Here is a 17,993-nt window from a genome sequence, read left to right as displayed (position 1 = left end):
ACATCTTCCTTCCTAACAGGTATCTCTTCTAGCTTATCAGTCCGTTTCACACTCTCCTCTTCAACAATACGGTCCCTCTCGTTCGTAAATACTGAAGAGAAGTACTTGTTCAAGACCTCTCCTATCTCTTCCGACTCAATACACAGTCTCCCACCACTGTCCTTGATCGGACCTACCCTCGTTCTCGTCATTCTCAGGTTTCTCACATACGCATAGAATGCCTTGGGGTTATCCTTGATCCTATCCGCCAAGGATTTTTCATGCCCTCTCTTAGCTCTCCTAATCCCTTTCTTCAGGTCCCTTCTGGCTATCCTGTATCCCTCCACTGCTCTGTCTGAACCCTGTTTCCTCAACCTTATGTAAGCCTCCTTCTTCCTCTTTACTAGACATTCAACCTCCCTCGTCAACCAAGGCTCCCTCACACGACCATTTCTTTCCTGCCTGTTCGGTACATACATATCAAGGACACGTCGTATCTGCTCCTTGAAAAAGTTCCACATTTCCACCACATCCTTCCCTGACAGCCTATGCTCCCAACGTATGCTCCTCAAATCCTGTCTTACAGCATCGTAATTTCCCTTCCCCCAATTGTAAAAACTTCCTTGTTGTGTGCACTTATCTCTCTCCAGAACCAAGGTGAAAGTCACAGAATTGTGGTCACCATCACCAAAATGTTCACCCACTAACAAGCCCACCACTTGTCCCGGTTCATTACCGAGTACCAAATCCAATATGGCCTCCCCTCTGGTTGGACAATCTACATACTGCGTTAGAAAAGCTTCCTGGACATACTGCACAAACACTGCCCCATCCAATCTACTTGATCTAAAGAGCTTCCAATCAATATTTGGGAAGTTGAAGTCGCCCATGACTACAACCCTGTGGCTTCTGCACCTTTCCAAAATCTGTTTCCCAATCTGTTTCTCCACATCTCTGCTGCTATTGGGGGGCCTATAATAAACACCCAACAAGGTGACTGCACCTTTCCTATTTCTGACTTCAGCCCATACTACCTCCAGAGGCAGATCCCCCTCAAACTTCCTTTCTGCAGCCGTTATACCATTTCTAATTAGCAATGCCACCCCCCCTCCTTTTTTACCACCCTCCCTAATCTTACTGAAACATCTGTAACCAGGAACCTCCAACAGCCATTCCTGTCCCTCATCTATCCATGTTTCCGTGATGGCCACAACATCATAGTCCCAGGTACCGATCCACGCCTTAAGTTCACCCACCTTATTTCTGATACTCCTTGCATTGAAGTATACGCACTTGAGCCCATCTCTGTGTCTGCAAGTAGTCCCTGTCAGTGCTACCTTCTCCACAGCCTCCCTACAGTCTTGGACATCCTGACACACAGCTAGCTTACTTGCTGGACTACAAGTCCGGATCCCATCCCCCTGCCAAATTAGTTTAAACCCCCCCGAAGAGTGCTAGCAAACCTACCCCCCAGGATATTGGTGCCCTTCTGGTTCAGGTGCAACCCGTCCTGTTTATACAGGTCCCACCTTCCCCAGAATGCAGTCCAATTGTCCAAATATCGGAAGCCCTCCCTCCTACACCATCCTTGCAGCCACGTGCTCAATTGCACTCTCTCCCTATTCTTTGCCTCTCTGTCACGTGGCACCGGCAACAACCCAGAGATGACGACTCTGTCTGTCCTAGCTTTTAGCTTCCAGCCTAACTCCTTGAGCTCTTGAATGACCTCCCCACCCCTCTTCCTACCTATGTCGTTGGTGCCAATGTGTACCACGACTTCTGGCTGCACACCCTCCCCCTTAAGGATTCTGAAGACACGGTCCGAGATGTCTCGGACCCTAGCACCCGGGAGGCAACAAACCATCCGAGAGTCTCGCCCATGTCCACAGAACCGCCTGTCCGTCCCTCTAACTAGAGAGTCCCCTATAACTAGCGCTCTCCTCTTCTCCCCCTTTCCCTTCTGAATCTCAGAGCCACAGACCCCTTCACTGCAGCTTACACCTGCAAGGCTGTCCCCCCCAACAGTTTCCAAAGCTGTATACTTATTTTTTAGGGGAACGACCACAGGGGAACCCTGCACTGCCTGTTTCTTCCCCTTCCCACCTCTAACTGTTACCCAGCTACCTCTGTTCTCTGGCGTAACTATGTCCCTGTAGCTTCTATCGATCACCCTCTCAGCCTCTCGAATAATCCTCAGCTCATCCAGCTCCAGTTCCAGTTCCCTAACTCGTTCGGTGAGGATCAGGATCTGACTGCATTTCCTGCACACGAAGTCGGCAGGAGTATCGGTGGTCACCCCTACCTCAAACATCCTGCAGGAGGAACATTCCACCGCCTGCGCTGCCATGACTGTACACTGTCTCCAAAAACAAGAACACTGAGTCAATAACCTGTGGATGATGTGACATTGAGCGGATATGGGGTGATTGTGGCAGTGAGGGGAAATGGTGTGATGTGACAGTGAGGGGATATGGGGTGATGTGACAGTGAGGGGATTTGGGGTGGTGTTGCAGTGAGTGTCTATGATGTGATGTGACAGTGAGGAGATATGGGATAATGTGTCTGTGAGCGGATATGGAGTGGTGTCACAGTGAGGGGATACAGGGTGATATGACAGTGCAGGGATATGGGGCAATGTGACAGTGAGGGGAAATGGGTTATGTGACAGTGAGGGGATACAGGGTGATGTGACAGTAAGGGGATATGGGGTGATGTGCCTATGAGTGGATATGGGGTGGTATGACAGTGAGGGGATATGGGGTGATGTGACATTGAGTGATTATGGGGCTATGTGTCAGTGAGGGGATATGTGTGATGTGATGGTGAGGGAATACAGGCTGATATGACAGTGAGGGGATATGGGTTACGTGACAGTGAGGGGATACAGGGTGATGTGACAGTAAGGGGATATGGGGTGAAGTAAGAGTGAGGGGATAGAGGGTGTTGTGACAGTGAGGGGATATGAGTTGATGTGACATTGAGCGGATATGGGGAGATGTGGCAGTGAAGGGATATGGGGTGATGTGACAGTGACGGGGTATGTGGTGAAGTGACAGTGAGGGGATATGGGTGATGTGACAGTGAGGGGATATGGGGTGATGTAACAGTGAGGGGATACAGTGTGTTATGTCAGTGTGGGGATATGGGGTGATGTGACAGTGAAGGGATACAGGGTGATGTGACACTGAGGGGATATGAGTGATGTGACAGTGAGGGGATATGTGGTGGTGAGACAGTGAGGGGATATGGGGTGGTTTGGCAGTGCGGGGATATGGGTGATGTGACAGTGTGGGGATATGGGGTGACGTAACAGAGAGGGGTTATTGGGTAATGTGACAGTGAGAGGATATGGGGTGTTGTGACATTGAGAGGATATTGGGTGATGTGACAGTGAGGGGATATGGGGTGATGTGACAGTGAGGAGATGTGGGGTAATGTGACAGTGAAGGGATGTGGGGTGCTCATGCAATGCGGGGATATGGGTGTTATGATAGTGAGGAGATATGAGCTGTTGTGACAGTGAGGGCATATGGGTGATGTGGCAGTGAGAGGATATGGGGTGATGTGACAGTGAGGGGATATGGGGTAAAGTGATAGTGAGGGGATATGGGGTGATGTGACAGTGATGGGATATGGGTGATGTGACATTGAGAGGATGTGGGATGGTGTGACAGTGAGAGGTACAGGGAGTTGTGACAGTGAGTGGATATGGGGTGATATGACAGTGGGGGGATATGGGGTGATACGAAAGTGCGGGGATGTGGGGTGATGTGACAGTGAGAGGATATGGGGTGATGTGACATTAAGGAGATATGGGTGACATTATAGTGAGGGGATATGAGTGAAGTGACAGTGAGGGGATACAGGGTGATGAGACAGTGAGTGGATTTGGGTGTGGTGACAGTGAGGGGATATGGGGTGATATGACAGTGAGGGGATATGAGTGATGTGACAGTGAGGGGATGTGGGGTGATGTGACAGTGAGGGGATATGGGTGATGTGACAGTGAGGGGATATGGGATGATGTGACAGTGAGGGGATATGGGGTGATGTGACAGTGCGAGGTACAGGGAGTTGTGACAGTGAGTGGATATGGGGTGATATGGCAGTGAGGGAATATGGGGTGATATGACAGTGCGGGGATGTGGGATGATATGACAGTGAGAGGATATGGGTGATGTGACAGTGAGAGGATTAGATTAGATTTTGTGCTCCGGTTTCCTCCCACTATCCAAAGATTTGCAGCTCAGGGGAATTGGCCATGCTAAATTGCCCATAGAGTTAGGTGCTTTAGTCAGATGGAGATGGGTCTTGGTGGGTTGCTGTTCGGAGGGTCGGTGTGGACTTGTTGGGCCGAAGAGCATGTTTTCATACTGTTCTGGGGTGATGTGATAGTGAGGGGATATGGTGTGATGTGACAGTGAGGGGATATGGGTGATGTGACAGTGAGAGAATAAGGGGTGATGTGACAGTGAGAGAATAAGGGGTGATGTGACAGTGAGGGGATATGGGGTGATGTGACAGTGAGGGGATATGGGGTGATGTGACAGTGAGGGGATAAGGGGTGATGTGACAGTGAGAGAATAAGGGGTGATGTGACAGTGAGGGGATATGGGGTGATGTGACAGTGAGAGAATAAGGGGTGATGTGACAGTGAGGGGATATGGGGTGATGTGACAGTGAGGGGATATGGGGTGATGTGACAGTGAGGGGATAAGGGGTGATGTGACAGTGAGAGAATAAGGGGTGATGTGACAGTGAGGGGATATGGGGTGATGTGACAGTGAGAGAATAAGGGGTGATGTGACAGTGAGGGGATATGGGGTGATGTGACAGTGAGGGGATATGGGGTGATGTGATAGTGAGGGGATATGGGGTGATGTGACAAGGAGGGGCTTTGGGGTAATGTGACAGTGATGGGATATGGGTGATGTGACATTGAGAGGATGTGGTGTGATGTGACAGTGAGGGGATATGGGTGATGTGACAGTGAGAGAATAAGGGGTGATGTGACAGTGAGGGGATATGGGGTGATGTGACAGTGAGAGAATAAGGGGTGATGTGACAGTGAGGGGATATGGGGTGATGTGACAGTGAGGGGATAAGGGGTGATGTGACAGTGAGGGGATAAGGGGTGATGTGACAGTGAGGGGATATGGGGTGATGTGACAGTGAGGGGATCGGGGCTATATGACAGTGAGGGGATATAGGGTGACGTGACAGTGAGGGGTACAGGGAGTTGTGACAGTGAGTGGATATGGGGTGATATGACAGTGAGGGGATATGGGGTTATGTCACAGTGAGGGGATATGGGGTCATGTGACAGGGATTATGGGGTGATGTGATAGTGAGGGCATATGGGTGATGTGACAATGAGAGAATATGGGTGATGTGGCAGTGAGGGGATATGGCGTAATGTGACAGTGAGGGGATATGGGGTAATGTGACAGTGAGGGGATATGGGGTGATGTGACAGTGAGGGGATATGGAGTAATGTGACAGTGAGGGGATATGGGTGATATGACAGTGAGTGGATATGGGTGATGTGACAGTGAGAGGATTAGATTAGATTTCGTGCTCCGGTTTCCTCCCACTATCCAAAGATTTGCAGCTCAGGGGAATTGGCCATGCTAAATTGCCCATAGAGTTAGGTGCTTTAGTCAGATGGAGATGGGTCTTGGTGGGTTGCTGTTCGGAGGGTCGGTGTGGACTTGTTGGGCCGAAGAGCATGTTTTCATACTGTTCTGGGGTGATGTGATAGTGAGGGGATATGGTGTGATGTGACAGTGAGGGGATATGGGTGATGTGACAGTGAGGGGATATGGGGTGATGTGACAGTGAGAGAATAAGGGGTGATGTGACAGTGAGGGGATATGGGGTGATGTGACAGTGAGAGAATAAGGGGTGATGTGACAGTGAGGGGATAAGGGGTGATGTGACAGTGAGGGGATATGGGGTGATGTGACAGTGAGGGGATAGGGGCTATATGACAGTGAGGGGATATAGGGTGACGTGACAGTGAGGGGTACAGGGAGTTGTGACAGTGAGTGGATATGGGGTGATATGACAGTGAGGGGATATGGGGTTATGTCACAGTGAGGGGATATGGGGTCATGTGACAGGGATTATGGGGTGATGTGATAGTGAGGGCATATGGGTGATGTGACAATGAGAGAATATGGGTGATGTGGCAGTGAGGGGATATGGGGTAATGTGACAGTGAGGGGATATGGGGTGATGTGACAGTGAGGGGATATGGAGTAATGTGACAGTGAGGGGATATGGGTGATATGACAGTGAGTGGATATGGGTGATGTGACTGTGAGAGAATATGGGTGATGTGATTGTGAGGGGATGTGGGTGATGTGACTGTGAGGGGATGTGGGTGATGTGACTGTGAGGGGATATGGGTGATGTGACTGTGAGGGGATGTGGGTGATGTGACTGTGAGGGGATGTGGGTGATGTGACTGTGAGGGGATATGGGTGATGTGACTGTGAGGGGATGTGGGTGATGTGACTGTGAGGGGATATGGGTGATGTGACTGTGAGGGGATGTGGGTGATGTGACTGTGAGGGGATGTGGGTGATGTGACTGTGAGGGGATGTGGGTGATGTGACTGTGAGGGGATGTGGGTGATGTGACTGTGAGGGGATATGGGTGATGTGACTGTGAGGGGATATGGGTGATGTGACTGTGAGGGGATATGGGTGATGTGATTGTGAGGGGATATGGGTGATATGACTGGGGAATGCACTGGGTGCTGTTTCTGATGGAGACACTTGGAGCTCAGCTCTGGGTGAAGTAGGTTGTGAGAACCTTAACGGGTGTCCAATGAGGGACCATAGCGTATAGGAACCAAAATAGGCCATTCAGCCCATCGAGTCTGCTCCATCGTTCAATCATGGCCAATCTGATCATCCTCAACTCCACCTTCCTGCCTTTTAACACAAGGGATTTCTTTGGGAACAGTGACCACAATGCTGTAAGTTTTAGAATACTCGTAGGTAAAGAAGAGAGTGGTCGTAAGGGAAGAGTACTAAACTGGGCCAAAGCCAATTATTTCAAAATTAGGCAGGAGCTTGAAAATGTGGATTGGGGGCAACTATTTAAAGGGAAGTCCACATTTAATATGTGGGAGGCTTTCAAAGATAGGTTAAAGGTAGTGCAGGATAGGCATGACCCCTTGAAAGCAAAGGATAGGAAAGGCAAGGTTTGTGAACTGTTGATGACAGGAGAAATCGTATGATTAGCCAAGAGGAAAAGGGAAGCATACGTAAGGTCTAGGCAGCTGAGAACAGAACGGACCCTGGAGGAATATCGGAAGAGTAGGACCAATCTTAAATGAAGAATCAAGCGGGCTAAAAGGGGTCATGAAATAGCTTTTGCGAGCAGAATTAAGGAGAATCCCAAAGCATTTTATTCTTATATAAGAAGCAAACAGGTAACTAGAGAAAGGATTGGTCCACTAAAGGATAATGAAGGAAGGCTGTGTGTCGAACCTGAGAGAATGGGTGAGATTCTGAATCATTACTTTGCATCAGTGTTCACTGAGGAGAGGGACATGATGAATGTTGAGATTAGGGATAGAAGTTTGATTACTCTGGATCACGTTGACATAAGTAGGGAGGATGTGTTGGGTAGGCTAGAGGTTATTAAGGTGGACAAATCCCCAGGACCGGATGGGATCTATCCCAGGTTGGTGAGGGAGGCGAGAGAGGAAATAGCTGGGGCCCTGACAGATATCTTTGTGGCATCCTTAAATACAGGTGAGGTGCCGGAGGACTGGAGGGTTGCTCATGTTGTCCCCCTGTACAAGGAGGATAGTAGGGACATTCCAGGTAACTACAGACCAGTGAGCCTGACGTCAGTGGTGGGAAAGTTGCTGGAGAAGGTACTGAGGGATAAAATCTATTTATATTTAGAAAAGAATGAGCTTATCAGTGATAGGCAACATGGTTTTGTGGAGGGGGAGATCGTGCCTTACCAACTTAATAGAGTTCTTCGAGGAAGTGACCAAGTTGATAGATGAAGGAAGGGCTGTTGATGTCATATACATGGACTTTAGTAAGGTGTTTGATAAGGTTCCCCATAGTAGACTAATGGAGAAAGTGAAGTCACATGGTGTGCAGGGTATTGTAGCTAGGTGGATAAAGAACTGGTTGAGCAACAGGAGACAGAGAGTAGTAGTTGAAGGGAGTTTCTTGAAATGGAGAAAGGTGACCAGTGGTGTTCCACAGGGGTCAGTGCTGGGGCCACTGTTGTTTGTAATATACATAAATGATCTAGAAGAGGGCACTGTTGTTATGATCAGCAAGTTTGCAGATGACACGAAGATTGGTGGAGCAGCAGAAAGCATAGGGGACTGTCAGAAAATACAGGAGGATATAGATAGACTGGAGAGTTGGGTGGAAAAGAGGCAGATGGAGTTCAATCCAGAAAAATGTGAGGTGATGCATTTAGGCAAGACTAATTCTAGAGTGAATTATATAATGAATGGAAGAGCCTTGGGAAAAGTTGATGAGCAGAGAGATCTGGGAGTGCAGGTCCATTGTACCCTGAAGGTGGCTGCACAGGTGGATAGAGTGGTCAAGAAGGCATATACTATGCTTGCCTTCATCGGACGGGGTATTGAGTATAAGAGCTGGCAGGTCATGTTACAACTGGTTCGGCCGCATTTAGAATACTGTGTACAGTTCTGGGCACCACATTACTAAAAGGATGTGGACGCTTTGGAGAGGATGCAGAGAAGGTTTACGAGGATGTTGCCTGGTATGAAAGGTGCTAGCTATGAAGAGAGGTTGAGTAGGTTGGGTTTATTTTCATTCGAAAAAAGGAGATTATGGGGGGACCTGATTGAGGTTTACAAAATCATGAAGGGTATAGACAGGGTGGATAGAGACAAGCTTTTTCCCAGGGTAAAGGATTCAATAACGAGAAGTCACGCTTTCAAGGGGAGAGGTGGAAAGTTTAAGGGGGATACACTCGGCAAGTACTTCACACAGAGGGTGATGAGCGTTTGGAACACGTTCCCAGCAGAGGTGGGAGAGGCAGGCACGGTAGATTCATTTAAAATGCGTCTGGATAGATGCATGAGCAGGTGGGGAGCAGAGGGATACAGATGCTTAGGAATTGGGCGATAGGTTTAGGCAGTGGATTTGGATCGGCTCAGGCTTGGAGGGCCGAAGGGCCTGTTCTTGGGCTGTAAATTTTCTTTGTTCTTTGTTCTCTTTGTATAACCCATGATTCTCCTTCCTGATTAAGCATCTGTCCATCACATCCTTAAATCTGTTCAGTGACCCAGCCTCGAGAGCCCTATGTGGTAAAGAATTCCACAGATTCACTCCACTCAGAGAGAAGAAATTCCTCCTCATCTCTGTCTTCAATGGGTGCCCCCTTACTCTGAGATGATGCCCCTCTGTTTCTAGTCTATCCCGCAGAGGAAACTGGCTCTCCACACCTCCCCTCTCAAGGCCCGTCAGAATTGTCTAAGTTTCAATAAGGTCATCTCTCATCTTCTATATTCCAAGAGTAAAGGGCCAACCTACTCAACCTCTCCTCATCAACAGTCCATCTAAAGCCAGCAGCAGCCAAGAGCTTCTTCTCTGGACTGTCCCCAACGTCAGTTTATCTTTCCTTAGATACAGGGCCCAGAACTGTTCACAGTGTTCCAGCTGGGTTCTGACTCGTGCCTGGTATAGTTTTAGCAAAACCTCCCTCTTTTTATACCTCACTCCATCAGAAATAAATTCTGTCTGCTTTCCCATTACTAATGGAACTTGGAGGCTAGCGTTTTGTGAGTTCTACATGAGGACTCCCGAATCCCTCAGTTCTGTAGCTCCCTGCCATGTTTGCCACATTGTCAGTAACTTTCAGGAAGTGGATGGGTTTTGGGGGTGGGAGGGGATTGTGGAGGCAATGGATTCGGGTGATGAGGGAGGGGGAGGGGGTGCTTCTGTTTGAAGTTTGCCCTGAGACATTGCCAAGGTCGGGGGGAGCATGAGGAGGTGAGGTTGGTCTCCAGCGATGGCTCTGGGGTCTCTACCGCCTAAGGGAGTTCAGGAGGTAGAGGAGGGAGGCACAATATACCGGGGACATTGGAGTGGTGGGAAGGGAAGGACTCCTACAGTTTGAGGAGGGAATGAAGTCAGGAATGAGGGAGGGAAGGGGAGTGAGGGAGGGTAGGGAAGGAGGGGAGTAAGGGAGAAGAGTGAGGGAGGGTAGGGAAGGAGGGGAGTGAGGGAGGGTAGGCAAGGAGGGGAGTGAGGGAGGGGAGTGAAGGAGGATGGGGAGGGTGGGGAGTAAGGGAGACGAGTGAGGGAGGGTAGGGAAGGAGGGGGTTGAGGGAGGGAGGAGAGTGAGGGAGGTTGGGGGAGGGGAGTGAGGGATGAGAGTGAGAGAAGGAGGGGAGTGAAGAAGGGGAGTGAAGATGGTAGGGAGGGAGGGGAGTGAGGGAGGGTAGGGAAGGAGGGGAATAAGGGAGAAGAGTGAGGGAGGGTAGGGAGGGAGAGGAGTGGGGTGGGTAGGGAGGGAGGAGAGTGAGGGAGGAGAGTGAGGGAGGTTGGGGAGGGGAGTGAGGGAGGGTAGGGAAGGAGGGGAGTGGGGGAGGGTAGCGAGGGAGGGAGTGGGGGACATTGGGGAGGGGAGTGGGGGAGGGGAGTGGGGGAGGAGAGTGAGGGAGGGTAGGGAAGGAGGGGAGTAAGGAAGAAGAGTGAGGAAGGGAGGGGAGTGGGGGAGGGTAGGGAGGGAGGAGAGTGAGGGAGGAGAGTGAGGGAGGTTGGGGAGGGGAGTGAGGGAGGAGAGTCAGGGAGGAGAGTCAGGAAGGTTAAGGAGGGAGGAGAGTGAGGGAGGTTGGGGAGAGGAGTGAGGCAGGGTATGGAGGGAGGGGAGTAAGGGAAAAGAGTGAGGGATGGTAGGGAGGGAGGAGAGTGAAGGAGGAGTATGAAGGAGGTTGGGGAGGGGAGTGAGGGAGGAGTGTGAGGGAGGAGAATGAGGGAGGGTAGGGAAGGAGGGGAGTGAAGAGAGTAGGGAGGGAGGGGAGTAAGGGAGAAGAGTGAGGGAGGGGAGGGAGGGGAGTGAGGCCAGGTAGGGAGGGGAGGGGGGAGTGAGGCAGGGTAGGGAGGGGAGGGGGGGAGTGGAGGAAGGCTGGGGAGTGAGGGGTATTAGTAAGGGAGAGAGTGAGGAAAGGTAGGGAGAGAGGGTAGGGAGGGAAGGGAGTTTGGGTGGGTAATGAATGAGGAGAGTGAATGAGGAGAGTGAGGATGGGGAGTGAGGGAGGGTAAGGATCTAAAATCTGGATCTAGGCTGTTGTCAGGAGCAACCATTTAATACATGCCCTTAATAACAACAAAATGGCATCTTAACACATGTAACATAAAGTAACAAAACAAAATGGCTCCTAGGCAGCAAATGGACAATTCTGGTTAAGATGGCTTTTAACGCTGCTAAAAGCTGCATTCCTGAACTACCTGAACCAAAGATTAGCAGACAATGCTTCCTTCACAGTATGGAATTAACGAAGCTAGATAGGACATTACTCATCATCACTAACCTTGGAGACACAGGTGCCGAGAGATAAAATGTGCAAAACAAAGTCAGTTCCCAGGAAATCTCATTGGCTTAACCTTATGTCTACAATGTCATTTCATTACATTTTATTGGATTTGCTCAGTAATTAAGGCTGTACTATTCCTTAAGAACCATATAAAAATTGTCTTTGTTTTAAGCCATTTGCATAGTTTCTCCAAGGAACACAAAAGCGTTTACCCTCTGTGTTACTGAACAACCTCAGCTCAGCCGTGATAATAAAGTGTGAAATCTTGCAGAACCAGCCCGAACTGCTCGTGTTTATTGGACCGATTGCAGAACCGAGAGACCCCTCCCATGGGTCAAGATCTTCAAGGGTAGGGAGGGAGAAGAATGAGGGAGGGTAGGGAGGGAGGACAGTGAGGGAGGGGAGTGAGGAAGGGGCGTGAGGGAGGGGAGTGAGGGAGGGTAGTGAGTGAGGAGATTGAGAGGGGGTAGGGAGAAAAGTTAGGGAGGGAGGAGAGTTAGGGAGGAGAGTGAGGGAGGGTAGTGAGGGAGGAGAGTGAGGGAGGGGAGTGAGGGAGGGTAGTGAGGGAGAACTGTGAGGGTTGGGAGTAAGGTTAGAGTATGAGGGAGAGTAGTGAGTGTGGAGTATGGAGGAGGGAGTGAGGGTGAAATGTTAGGGATGGTGGGGAAGGAGGAGCGTGAAGGTGGAGTTAGAGGAAGGGAGTGATGGTGATGTGTGGGTGGGGGAGTGAGGCTGGGGTGTTGGGGAGGCGAACAAATGTAGGGTGTGGAGGAGGGGAGCAAGAGTGGCGTTGGGGAGGGGGGTGAAGGTGGGGGTTGAGGCAGGGAAGTGAGGGTGAGATGGGGAGGGGAGTGAGGGTGAGATGGGGAGGGGAGCGAGGGTAGGGTGTGCAGAAGGAGAGTAAGAGTGGGAAGTGCAGGAGGTGAGTTAGGATGGGGTGTGAGGGAGGGGAATGAGGGTGGGTGTGGGGAGAAGGGTGAATGGGAGGTGTGGGGGAGAGGAATGAGGGTGGGTGTGTGGGAAGAGATTGAGGGTAGGTTGTGAGGGACGAGAGTGAGAGTGGAATGTGGGGGAGGGGAGTGAGGGATGGGTTAGGGAGACAAGTGGAGTCTGCTTTGTTGAGGTCAGTGCATGAAAGAACAGCCCTCAGTGAGGTAACAGTCATGGTGTCCACTGTCCAACCAATCAGAACCATTTTTACTCCTGTAGTAGAAATTGTTGTTCTCTTGGGGATTTGGTATTCTTGTGATTGTGTCCTGCCTCCAGTCGCCTCGGGCTCCAATCCACCAATCAGATCATGGAAGGAGCTGGGTGGGAAAAGTTCAAAGGGCTTTCAGATGTGATTGGCCAAGATTGTGATAGGTTAAAGTGAGCTTTGGGAACACCCACTTGGGAGCTCGGAGGAATCTTATGGGATTAGATGGAATGTGGTGTGATCTAGTGGTGCTGGAAGAGCACAGCAGTTCAGGCAGCATCCAAGGAGCTTCGAAGTCGACGTTTCGGGCAAAAGTCCTTCATCAGGAATAAAGGCAGTGAGACTGAAGCATGGAGAGATAAGCTAGAGGAGGGTGGGGGTGGGGAGAAAGTAGCATAGAGTACAATGGTTGAGTGGGGGAGAGGATGAAGGTGATAGGTCGGGGAGGAGAGGGTGGAATGGATAGGTGGAAAAGGAGATAGGCAGGTAGGACAAGTCCGGACAAGTCATGGGGACAGTGCTGAGCTGGAAGTTTGGAATTTCCGCCACCTCCAAACAGACCCCACCACCAGGAATATATTTCCCTCCCCACCCCTTTCCGCCTTCTGCAAAGACCGTTCCCTCCGTGACTACCTGGTCAGGTCCACACCCCCCTACGACCCACCCTCCCGTTCTGGCACTTTCCCCTGCCACCGCAGGAACTGTAAAACCTGCGCCCACACCTCCTCCCTCACCTCTATCCAAGGCCCTAAAGGAGCCTTCCACATCCATCAAAGTTTCACCTGCACATCCACTAATATCATTTATTGTATCCGTTGCTCCCGATGTGGTCTCCTCTACATTGGGGAGACTGGGCGCCTCCTAGCAGAGCGCTTTAGGAAACATCTCCGGGACACCCACACCAATCAACCACACCGCCCCGTGACCCAACATTTCAACTCCCCCTCCCACTCTGCCGAGGACATGAAGATCCTGGGCCTCCTTCACCGCCACTCCCTCACCACCAGACGCCTGGAGGAAGAACGCCTCATCTTCCGCCTCGGAACACTTCAACCCCAGGGCATCAATGTGGACTTCAACAGTTTCCTCATTTCCCCTTCCCCCACCTCACCCTAGTTCCAAACTTCCAGCTCAGCACTGTCCCCATGACTTGTCCGGACTTGTCCTACCTGCCTATCTCCTTTTCCACCTATCCACTCCACCCTCTCCTCCCTGACCTATCACCTTCATCCCCTCCCCCACTCACCCATTGTACTCTATGCTCCTTTCTCCCCACCCCCACCCTCCTCTAGCTTATCTCTCCATGCTTCAGGCTCACTGCCTTTATTCCTGATGAAGGGCTTTTGCCCGAAACGTCAATTTCGAAGCTACTTGGATGCTGCCTGAACTGCTGTGCTCTTCCAGCACCACTAATCCAGAATCTGGTTTCCAGCATCTGCAGTCACTGTTTTTACCTCTCTGGTGTGATCTGTTGGAATCTGGTCGGGCCTGGTGGAATCTGGTGGGGCCTGGTGGAGTCTGGTGGGGCCTGATAGAATCTGGTGGGGCATGGTGGGATCTAGTGGAATCTGGTGGGGCCTGGTGGGATCTGGTGGGGCCTGGTGGAGTCTGGTGGGGCCTGATAGAATCTGGTGGGGCCTGGTGGGATCTAGTGGAATCTGGTGGGGCCTGGTGGGATCTGGTGGGGCCTGGTGGAGTCTGGTGGGGCCTGATTGAATCTGGTGGGGCCTGGTGGGATCTAGTGGAATCTGGTGGGGCCTGGTGGGATTTTGTGGGGCCTGGTGGGGTCTGGTGGGATCTCTTTACCTTCGATGATGATCTTTGCCGAGTCGAAGGCTTCTCCGAAGGTATTGCTGATGGAGATGGTGTATTTTCCCAGATCAGAGAGTGTCCCATCCCTAACCACCAGTGCTACGACATCAGGGTCCTCAAACACATAGCGGTACTTGGGCCCATCCTTCAGCTCCTGCCCCTCCTTGAACCAGCGGATGAGGGGGTCAGGGAACGCACTGACCCTGCAATCCAGCCTTGCTGCACTGCCCTCGATCAGCACCACATCCTTCAGCTCTTTCAGGATCCTCGGTGGGCCCTTCTCCCGCAGCTCCTGCCGGGACCTGGATAGGACGGGAAGGCAGGATGAAGGGAGGACATTATCGAATAACCAATCATCGTGCCTGTTTACAGCTTGGTGGGCTGGTCAAATTATCCCCGAGGGAGGTACACGCTGAACCCCCCAGGGAATTACAGAGTGACCCCTGAGAGGATTAACACTGACTGGGATCTGCCGCAGTAGCTGAGCTTGCCCATGCCCCCTGCCCCCCTGCCCTACCCCCTGCCCCCCTGCCCCATGCCCCCTGCCCCCTCCCCTGCCCCATGTCCCCTGCCCCTTGCCCCCACCCCATGCCCCCACCCCTGCCCACTGCCCTGCCCCATGCCCCCTGTCCCATGCTCCCTGCCCTGCCCCCTGCCCCTGCCCCTCTGCCCCATGCCCCCTGCCCCTGCCCCTTGCCCCCTCACCTCCTGCTCATGCCCCCTGCCCCTTACCTGTGCCCTCGGTACGAGGCCTGGATTTTAATGGCTGCATCTTGAACTTTGGGATCGTTGATGTCGATGGTGCATCCTGGGGGGGGCGCAGCTTTCTTTGCAGGTGCAGCCTTCGACATCTGCCAACAACAACTACAACAATTGACTGGTGCCTGGCACTAAGGATTGACCACACAACACTGCCTGCTCCTTCACCATCATGTCCCTACACCCTCTGGGAGGAGCAGGGAAGGGGGGTGTCTGAGTGATGGATGTGGGGCGGTCAGTGTAAAGATGAAACAAGAGAGAAAGTCTTCCACCCAGCGAGTAATCCCACTGACAGTGGTTCAAATCCCACCGCAGGAACATCGGGAACTTCAATCGAACCAGAATAAAAACCTCCTCTCAGGACCAGTCACTGTGGAACCCCCAGGTTATCTTAAAACCAAGATATCGATCTCACTCAGCAAATCACAGGCTGGGTATAGTACTGAAAGAGGCCATTCAGCCACCATGTCAATACTAGAATAGCTCACTGCCATGAGCTCTGGCTCCAGGATTTATCCACCTCCTGCATCTTCCCTGCTTCCAAGACATTCCTGATGATCTGACAGACTCCAATCCCTAAGGAAGCAGCAATGGGGAAGACAGAGAGTATTTTGGGTGTTGGATAGGGAATACAACGCTCTCCATAACAAACCATCACAACCTGAAAGCAGAGTCACACCAGACTCTAACCGTTAACTCTGTTTCTTTCTCTCCGCGGATGCTGCAAGACCTGCTGAGTTTCTCCAGCACTGTCTGTTCCTGTCCCACAACTGGAACCCAATGTGAGGATGGTAACAACTCTCCCTTTCAATAAATGATGGGACCACCCTCTCCAAGTAGATCCCGGTGTTCCACATGACAGGAAGCTGGAACATCCGAGCCAGGAACAGGAGGAGGCCATTCAGCCCCTTGAACGTGCTCCGCCAATCGACAAGATCACAGCCAAACAAATGATGACCATGGCCCTCCGTCTCACTTATCCCTGATAACCTTTGACCCCCTTCCTAATCAAGGATCTAGCTTCAATGAATCTTCCTCCACTATTTTCTGAAGATGATATTTCCATGGACTAATGACCATCTGAGAAAAAATAACTTCTCCTCATCTCTGTCCGAAATGAGAAGCCCCCTATTTGCGAATGGTGACCCCTTCTTCAAATCTCTCCCAAGAGGGGAAACAAGCTCTCCATACCTACCCCTTCAATAAACTCACCTCTCGTTCTCCCAAATGCCAATGAGGATAGGCCCAACCTCCTCAGCCCTGCCTTGTGTGACAGCCCCATCATCGCAGGAGTCGGCCAAGTGAACCTCCTCTAAGCTGACTCCACTACACACTCCACTACGCACATGTCCCTCCTTTGGTCAGGCGCCCCACAATGCACACAGTCCTCCAAGTCAGTTCTCAGCTATACCCAGTCCAGTCGCAGCAAGATTTCCTTTTCTTAATACTTCACCTCTTTGATATAATCACAGAATTGTCATTGCTTAAAAGGAGGCACCTGCATCAGCTCTTCAAACAAAACATTGTTACTTTGTGCCATTCTCCTGCTTTTCCTTCGGCCCTCACACTCTATTCCTCTCCTATTTCTAGGTACAGGTCAACCTTACATTTGTCTTCCTAATCACTTCTTGTACCTGCAGTAAGCCATTTGTGATTCATGTACAGGGATTCCAAAATTCCTCTGTACCTCTCTCCGTTTGTGATTCATGTACAGGGATACCCAGATCCCTCTGTACCTCAGTGTTCTGCAATCTCTCTCCATTTCAATAACACTTTGCATTTTGACTTTTCCTGCTAAAATGCATCACCTTGCATTTTCTCACATTTGAAATGCCAATTCTTTCATTTAACCTGTTGATGTCTCTTTGCAGACTCAGAGCTCAGTGAAATCGCCCTCAGAGCTTGCTTTTCTGCCCACCTTTGTGTCTTTAGAAACTTTAGCGACAATGAAAAGCTGCTGCTCCTGGTCCCAATCTTTTAGATGGAGTTGAGGTCCCAGCAACAGTACGGGCTGTATTCCACTGGTTAGTTTGTTAACCTGACTCAAATTGACTCAAACTTTGCACCATGCTCTTTAGCTGATCTTCTATTCGTTAATATATCACCATCATCTTGTTTTCTTGTAGTAACCTTTTATGTGACACCTTTATGTGTCACCTTATGTGACAGTCCAAAGATGGGCAGGTTAGGTGAATTGGCCATGCTAAATTGCCCGTAGTGTTAGGTAAGGGGTAGATGTAGGGGTATGGGTGGGTTGCGCTTCGGCGGGGCGGTGTGGACTTGTTGGGCCGAAGGGACTGTTTCCACACTGTAAGTAATCTAATCTAATCTTATTGAAAGCCCTTTTGCTAATCTAAATATACCACAGTTACTGGTTCCTCTTGACCCACCCAGCTTGTTATATCTTGATAAGCATTAGTCGAGCACAACTTACCTTTCACAAATTGCGTTATGATTTTCTAAATGTCCTGTTACTACAGCTTTATTAATGGATTCCAGTATTTTCCCAGTGACAGAGTTTAAGCTCAAAGTCATACAACACCAGAGACTCTCATTGATGATGTGACCTAGTCATGGTAAGGAAATATCTGAAAACAAACCTTCCAGCTCAGTGAGCACACGTACATCCATATCATCAACCTGAGCTACAAATTATCTCAAAAATCCCTACCAGTACATAAGATCATGAGGGGC

General features: G+C 50.6%; 1 protein-coding gene across 1 annotated transcript in view; it reads right to left on the bottom strand.

Moving 5' to 3' along the window:
- The window catches only part of LOC140482482 (SPEG neighbor protein-like), a 31,475-nt gene that overhangs the window by 12,209 nt on the left and 1,273 nt on the right, over positions 1-17,993 (bottom strand). Inside the window, exons 2-3 of the mRNA XM_072580014.1 lie at positions 15,273-15,391; positions 14,535-14,842 (exon numbers count right to left, since the gene is read on the bottom strand). Coding sequence (XP_072436115.1) covers positions 14,535-14,842; positions 15,273-15,391 — 427 coding nt within the window. The remainder of the gene's footprint in view (positions 1-14,534; positions 14,843-15,272; positions 15,392-17,993) is intronic.

This window comes from Chiloscyllium punctatum, chromosome 10, assembly GCF_047496795.1.
Source record: "Chiloscyllium punctatum isolate Juve2018m chromosome 10, sChiPun1.3, whole genome shotgun sequence".
Lineage (NCBI taxonomy): Eukaryota > Metazoa > Chordata > Chondrichthyes > Orectolobiformes > Hemiscylliidae > Chiloscyllium > Chiloscyllium punctatum.
Note: the sequence above shows the minus strand (reverse complement) of the source record. Positions and strands in the feature narration are given on the sequence as shown.